General features: G+C 33.2%; 1 protein-coding gene across 2 annotated transcripts; it reads left to right on the plus strand.

The window, feature by feature from the left end:
- Nucleotides 1-252: 252 nt before the first annotated feature.
- Nucleotides 253-4,653, plus strand: LOC110864768 (phosphomannomutase). Of its 2 annotated transcripts, XM_022113901.2 has the most exons (13): nucleotides 253-416; nucleotides 554-631; nucleotides 1,795-1,880; nucleotides 2,160-2,204; nucleotides 2,343-2,409; nucleotides 3,008-3,084; nucleotides 3,230-3,265; nucleotides 3,365-3,420; nucleotides 3,500-3,599; nucleotides 3,672-3,767; nucleotides 4,106-4,195; nucleotides 4,290-4,341; nucleotides 4,440-4,653. In XM_022113901.2, exons 3-13 carry the CDS (start codon nucleotides 1,812-1,814, stop codon nucleotides 4,493-4,495), a joined length of 744 nt encoding a protein of 247 aa, XP_021969593.1. In that variant the 5' UTR covers nucleotides 253-416; nucleotides 554-631; nucleotides 1,795-1,811; the 3' UTR covers nucleotides 4,496-4,653. The 2 variants fall into 2 exon arrangements, with proteins under 2 accessions (XP_021969593.1, XP_021969592.1); XM_022113900.2 differs by lacking the exon at nucleotides 554-631.
- Nucleotides 4,654-8,201: the final 3,548 nt, after the last annotated feature.

Genomic DNA, 8,201 nt, shown 5'->3' on the forward strand with positions numbered 1-8,201 from the left:
ACATTGGTTATTGACGGGATTTAGTGAGTATGATGATCACACTCCATATTCCCTTATTTCAAAACCCTAAATACACGCCACTTTTTCTGAATTATTTCAAGTTTCACCTTTTTCTAAACAACCATGTAGAAAAAAAATTGTTGGTTAAGAGTTAAGACTAGATAGATTTTGATTTGAAAAAATTGGGTACATACATACATACACATAAGCAATGGGCCCCACATTTGATTCCTCGAATATATCTGTTGAGATCCCAAAACTAAATCACTCTACACCTTTGAGTCTCCCTCACTGCACCAATCTTTTCCTCTTTCTATCTCTCACTAACAAACAGATCTTATTAACATTCTGCATTTATTCGGATTTCCAGAACTGAATCACCACAACAACCTTCACATTCGTCTTCAATTTGTGCGGTAACATTTCGTTTTCAACTCTTGTTTCTAAATTTCTTTCATTGATCTACTATCTGATGATACAGTAGCTTATGGATTTTGAATTTAAGTAATCAGTTAAACCACAAATTTGTAACCTGATTGATGTATATGTTTAGGTTTGTGAAAAGTGGAACAAATTTGTAGCTTTTTGAGCATCTGAGTTCAATTGGATTGTGATTTACTACACTAGATAGGTAAACGGTCATTTGAGCTTATGAATTGTAATGTGAGGCTGGAATTTTGAATTAATATGAATAATATCTATGTTTCATGGGGAAAATTGGCTGATCTGAGTAAAGGAGAGAGATATTTCTAGCATTAGGATAGGAATTTGGTAATTTCAATTGAAATTTTGATATTTAGGGCTTTTATTTGTCTTTGCAATCGATTCGGTTTTGATGTAGATTGATGTAGTATACTAAAGCGGTGGACCACAGCTGGTTGTTGTTTCGGATTATGATTAGAAATTAAGTCGTAAGTTTGAATTGCTGCCTATGCGCTGTTGGAAAACGTAGGTGCAGTTTGTTTTTTAAGAGGTAAAATGTCTGCAGTCTGCAGACCACATCTACAGAAGAAGAGTTGCATTCTGCAAGAAGAAGACTGTTTGTTTTTTAACGTATGTAGACTTCGTGGTGGTGGATGGTGGTGGTGGGTGGTGGTGTTTAACCCTCTGAAGACCTTAGAAGATCTTAAAAGTGGTTGGGCCAAGTCTGCACTAAGAAGAGCTCGCGCAGACGTTTTTGATGAAACATCTTCGGAAAAACAAACAGTCTGCAGATAGCAATGTCTGCGCGTGGTCTGTGCGGCGCAGACAGAAGAGCCTGCGCAGATCTTTTTTAGAAAAAGAAACACCACCTTAGATGATTGAAATGGTAGCATTGAATAGATGTCTAGCATTAGTAGTGAACTTGGAAGTTGAAGTACAAGTTTGATTGCGGGGATTTCGCTCCCATAGATTTGATTCTCATGGAGAAATTTACAAATTTTTATTACACAAATGATGGGAAATTTGGACGGTTTTCTGATTTAATGATAATCATAGAACATCTAGATAAGTTACCTTTTTTTAGATAAGCATTAATGCTGACGTATGGGTAGCGGTGGGTTTGTATTCAACTGTGTCGTGTCATTATGTATCGGTCGCTTGTACCGATTGAATTGAGAAATTTTGTAGATCTATAAACATGGTACCTCAAGCGATGAGCATAGCAGTATAGCACATAGGCAGAATTTTGTTGGTTTGACCCAAATCTAATTTTCTTCATTTTCTTTGATTTTACTGATTTTGAAGATCTTGATAATGTGATTACTTAATTATTCATTCCTTTTGTTGCGCTTTTGTGATGTTTGGTGGCAGTAAGACTTAGATCGAGGATGGCTCTGAGAAAACCTGGTTTAATTGCTTTGTTTGATGTGGATGGTACTCTTACTGCTCCAAGGAAGGTACACCTTTATATTTATCGCTATCTTAGCTCTTAAGTGCATTTGAAGCATCAAATAAACTTTCTTCAAGTTTGATTTTGTTTATGAAGGTATGGTAGAACTAGAACATCAAGATCTTTTTACCGAACATGGTTTACTATAGATGTCATCTTGTTAATATAATTAACTTCTGATTTTGAAAAAAAAAAATATGTAAGAACTAGAAGTGGTTTGTTTGATTGGTAATACTGTAAATGTCTGAATAATTTAACTTTCTTCTAAAGCACTTTGTTGTTGCAGGGGGTTACTCCAAAGATGTTAAAGTTCATGCAGGATTTGCGGAAGGTACGTGATTCATTATGTCCTGTACTATTGAGCATTTTGCGTGTGTGTGTGTGTGGGGGGGGGGGGGGTAGTTATATTCCCAATTTATTTATGATATGTCACATTTTTCAGTATCTCATTTTTTTTTTTTGCGTGCAGGTTGTTACTGTTGGTGTTGTTGGAGGATCTGACCTTGTTAAGATATCAGAACAGCTAGGGTCAACAGGTCAACCGTCTATGTTTTACATTTAGAGTGTGTGGTTCAACATTGTTTCATCGTCTACTTTTCGTTCGGTTTTATATTTATTTTTTTACACGAACCTTTTTGGTGTTGATGGTCGTTCACGGTGATATAATATTGGAGCTACTTAGCACGGTTTTACGCCCCCACCATAACATGGGGGTATATAATTTGCAACATATGTATGCATTATGATTTGTCACATAATGCTTAGTGGGTTGTATCCACTAAAGGCAAATTTGTATTTCATTTAAATACTATAAATAATTTTGTATTTCATTTAAATACTATAAATAATTTTGTGAGTTAACACGTCGCAACGTGCGTGTGTGGTTAAACGGTTTTACGTCGTCTATTTTTTTCCGTTTGACAGGTTAATCATAACGCTCGGGTCCTAGATCGACTTAGTTATTTTTTTATATGTTTTATGTCTAGGTTTAATTTCTTGGTATTAACACGCTGCAACTTCGTTGTTGGTGGTCGCTGATAGTAGTGTGGCATTGGTGTTCGTCCCCGCCGCAACGCGGGGATGGTTAATACTAGTTATATATAAATTAACAATATAGCTCTTATGTCTATGCAGTTATAAACGACTATGATTATGTGTTTGCTGAGAACGGCCTTGTGGCCTACAAGGATGGGAAGCTAGTTGGGACGCAGGTACTGTCTAAAACATTTAAAACATCATTTTCAAGCTTTTCGACAAAAACTTACATACTATGCTAACTACACTCGTTACAGATCTTTGAAACTAATTTTCTTTATGTATCTTTCTTATATTAATCGATCAATTACCACTGTGCAGAGCCTGAAGACGTTTCTAGGGGAGGATAAGATCAAGGTAAAATAGTTCTTATTCTTTTTTTTTTTTTTGTTATTAGAGGCCCACAATATGTTTTTAATTTGTGATAATCAAACATACACAACAAACATGATGCAGGAGTTTGTGAATTTTACCCTTCGTTACATTGCGGACTTAGATATCCCGATAAAAAGGTGAGTGAAAACTTATAATCTTGAAACAATCAATCAACATTTTAGCATCTTAATAGACTCTTAAATCTTAAAACTACAGGGGAACTTTCATCGAGTTTCGAAGTGGGATGATCAATGTTTCGCCAATTGGGCGCAACTGTAGTCAAGAAGAAAGAGACGAGTTTGAGAAATATGACAAGGTACAATACTTTAGTTCATTCGGAACAAAAGTTTATATTAGCAATTTGATTTGATGATAAATTGCAACTCAGGTTCATAATATACGCCCGAAAATGGTGGAAGTCCTTAGACAGAAATTTGCTCATCTGAACCTTACCTTTTCCATTGGTGGCCAAATTAGCTTCGATGTGAGTAACTTCTTAATTATTAATTCTTTTATGGGTTAATTTTGTGTAATATTTTTTGAAGAGTTAACTGCCATTTTCGTCCTTGTGGTTTGGTGGAAAATGCCACTGCAGTCCAAAAAACAAATTTGCGCCAGTTCCGTCCTCAACATTTTTGAAACGTGCCACTTCAATTCAAAAAAGAGTTAATGGCGCACTATCTTTTTGGACTGAAGTGGCACGTTTCAAAAATGTTGAGGACGGAACTGGCGCAATTTTTTTTTTTACTGAAGTGATATTTTCCACCAAACCACAAGGACGAAAATGTCAGTTAACTCTTTTTTGAAATATGCTTTTAATAGGCCTTCCCACAAGGATGGGACAAAACTTATTGTTTGAAATACTTGGAAGAATTTCAAGAGATTCACTTCTTTGGAGACAAGACTTACAAGGTAGCTCTTCATCTTCGTTTACATTTCTGATAGACTGCTAATATTTGTGTCAGCTGAAATTTTTTTATAACGACGTTTGTTAACTTTTTCACAGGGGGGAAATGATCATGAGATATATGAATCCGAACGAACTGTTGGTCACACAGGTTAGTTTGTTAATCACATTTATGATTCGTATTCTCCGAGACTCACAAAGAACCACGATTCCCTAAGTTTGTCAATGGGTTGTTTTTTGTTTTTTCAGTTACGAGCCCTGATGATACTTTGGACCAGTGTACTCGTCTATTTCTCGACAACTAAGTTTGAGGCACCCGACTTGTATTTCTTTTAGTTTCCATTTAAAAGGACTGAATTTGGTTTGGAAAGAAAAGTTCTTTTTTGCTTCATATTTGCATGGATTGATTGATTCACTTGGTTTTGTTGGTTATATTATATTACATTCATATACTTTCATTGCTTCTATATTTCTAAACTATAAATTAACAACATTTGTATGCTTCATGTTGTTGTACCCTATGTTTAGGGAGTACTTCAAAAAAGTTTTCAATATTTTTTACTTCTAACCCAAAATATCTAATATTTGCAATTTAACCCCTTTAGTTTTCTACTTTTAATACAAAACTTTTCATTTTTTTCAATTTAACCCCAACACCTTTTTACTTTCAACTTTGCCCCCCATAGTTTTCATCTTTCGCAATATTTTTTCCCAAAATATCTAATATTTGCAATTTAAGCCCTTTAGTTTTCTACTTTTAATACAAAACTTTTCATTTTTTTCAATTTAACCCCAACACCTTTTTACTTTCAACTTTGCCCCCCATAGTTTTCATCTTTCGCAAGTTTTTTGTTTTACGTTTTGTTCAAAATTTTGCGAGTTAACACGCCGCAACGTGCGTGTGGGGTTCAGAGTTTTTTTCGTCTATTTTTTCCGTTTGAGAAGTTCGTCGCAACATGCGGGTCTTAGATCGACTTAGGTATTTTTCTATGTTTTACGTTTCAGCCTAAATTTTTCACATTAACACGCCGCAATGGGTGTGCCTGATTCAACGATTTTACATTTGCTTTTCATTCGGTTTTATTTTTCTCCTTTTCTATTTATTTTGTTTTTACGAGTTTTTCGGTGTTGGTCGTGGTAGTGGTGTGACATTGGTGCTACTTTGCATGGTTTTACGCCCCCGCCGCAACGCAAGGGCCTTCATACAAGTTGAAATATTATTTCCAATGAGTAAGTTACCATATGTTAAGATAACAAACGATAAAATTTATAAGATTTATCAAGCTTAAATCATATCAACTCGAGCTCAATTTAGTTGACCTTTTAACAAAAGCTAATATACAAGCAAGTTGTAAGTTACAAATTAGCTGTTTCATCCTAAACGTGAGATGGTGATTTGACCACGGTTTTTTTTACATTAGTAAGATATAATAATAACTAGGTGGACTTGCCCGCGCAATGCGGCGGGAACTCAGTCGGTATCGGTTCAGATCGTTATATAAGGGAATTCGATGGGGAAAGGATTTGATTCATTACGGTATTGTTATGGTATTGACACTAAATTTAAAGTCATGATATGTCCAAAAGAATGTGTTTTACATTGAAAACCATCAAAACGAATACCAACGCCAATTCTAATAATAACTATACTGATACCGATGTCGGTATTGGTTTGCTTTCTCTCGGTACTAATAAGAAAAAAGTCTTTTTCAACAAAGTTAATAAAGGAAGCTGAGAAAAAATATTAAATGAACTCGCGTATTCAATTTTATAAAAAAAGCTAATGAACTTGAGTTATCGAAGGAAAATCAAATAATATATAAGCTAAATGAATTAAAAGCGTATATATTTTTATGCATATACCGATACCAGTATCAACGTTGTTCGGTCGGTATTCGTTTTGTTCGTCACGACACTACTATGACGTCGGCACTTTGATCTAGCCTACTAAATAAAAAAAGACTATTTCGAACACAACTTTGTTTTCAATAAATTTTATATATGAACCTCAAGAAACTAAATCAAACATAACTACGTATTTAATTTTTTTTTTTTAAGACAAGAAATGTAGATTAATAGAAAAAAAATTAGCTGCAGTTTGAAGTATGTATTGTATAGGATAAAAAATAATTATAATTTAACACTGATAGACTAATAGTAGAATTTAAATATATATTAACCGTTCATCAACACTTGTAACCATGGGATCAATTATTAATATATTGTTTCCTTTTCTACTTTTAAATAAAAAAAGTATTTAGAATACTCTTCATCAAGACTTTATAATCATATGTATAATGTATAATAGTAATATAATAGTTAATCGATTAGAATATTAAAAAATAAAGCTCAATAAATATAAAGAACATTAATTGAATTTTAAACATTAAAATATCGTTAACATTTAATTAACTTTATTTCAGAATTTGTGGCTATTTAAACACTTGAAGGGAGAGTTTAGGGTCGTTTGGGAATTGGGATGCATGAATTGGGGCTAAATGCACTTGTATGTTTAAAAAGAGCTAACATATTTTTTTTAGAGTTAACTGTCATTTTCGACCCTGTGGTTTGGTGAAAAATGTTATTTCAGTTCAAAAAAAAAAAAAATTGCGTCAAATCCGTCCTCAACATTTTTGAAACGTGCCACTTCAGTCCAAAAAGATAACGCCCGTTAAAAACGTTGAGGACGGAAGGGGTGTTCAAAAAAATCCGGATCCGAAACCGAATCTGAAATATCCGAAAATCCGTATCCGAAATATCCGAAATTTCGGATATCCGAAAATTCGGATATCCGAAAATTCGGATATCCGAAAATCGGATAATCCGAATTTTCGGATTCGGATATGAATTTCAAAAATTTCGGATAATCCGATTATCCGATATCCGAAAACTAATTATTTTTTTTATAAATATATATAGTATATGAGCATTATATTTTGTTTAAAGTATTGTAAAAGTTAGTAAAAAATAGTAAATAATTGTATTCGTGTGAATTTATGATTGTTTTTAGTTTTAAATGTTGGAAATTTATAAAATCGAATATAAGTTTAGTTTTAATCTATACACGAAATGGATTTTTTGATTTTTTTTTTTATAAATTCGGATATCCGTTTGGATATCCGAATCCGTATCCGTATCCGAAATTTCGGATATCCGAAAATCGGATATCCGAAATTTCGGATACAGATTCGGATATCAATATTCACTATCCGAAATTTTCGGATATCCAGTTTTCGGATATCCGAAAACCGGATAATCCGATCTTGAACACCCCTAACGGAACTGGTGCAAGACGTTAACTTTTTGGACTGAAGTGGCACGTTTCAAAAATGTTGAGAACGGCATTGACGCAAATTTTTTTTTGGACTGAAGTGTCATTTTCTACCAAATCATAAGGACAAAGTGAGAGTTAACTCTAGTTTTTAAAAGTTACATGTTAGTCCTTGGTAAATTGATTAAATGAAATTCCTAGATCCAATAACTAAATTTGAAACACTTCAAAATTATAATTATAATTATTAATATGTGAATACATCGTAAATTTATGACACCAAGACGCATTATACGCGATGTTTAAGTAATTTTGTATAAAGCCAAACAATTTCTGTTTTATTAAAAAAATTATAAAAAATCCGGATTATGTTATGACGCAAATAGCCTTGATGTACGCCGCCTCAAATGAATTTTATTAAAGCCCTACACGTCTCCTATATGAGAATGGGTATAGTATAACTTGTTTATCCATTTTAATTTTTTAAACTCACAAGTAATACAATCTTAAAGATACGTAAAATAGTGTGACAAGAAGAATCACATGTGATGGTCTTATTACCAAACATGGTTTACTATAGATGTCATCTTGAAGTGTTTGGTAAAAACATATTTTATGGTGTAATTTTGAAGAAAAAAAGAAACGTAAACATAGAAAAAAGATGTTTAAAAATCATGAGAAAAATTAGTTTAAAAATTGAAAATATGTTTTAAGTAATCGTATTATGTTACAAAACTTTT

The sequence above is a fragment of the Helianthus annuus genome, chromosome 6, assembly GCF_002127325.2.
Source record: "Helianthus annuus cultivar XRQ/B chromosome 6, HanXRQr2.0-SUNRISE, whole genome shotgun sequence".
Classification (NCBI taxonomy): Eukaryota; Viridiplantae; Streptophyta; class Magnoliopsida; order Asterales; family Asteraceae; genus Helianthus; species Helianthus annuus.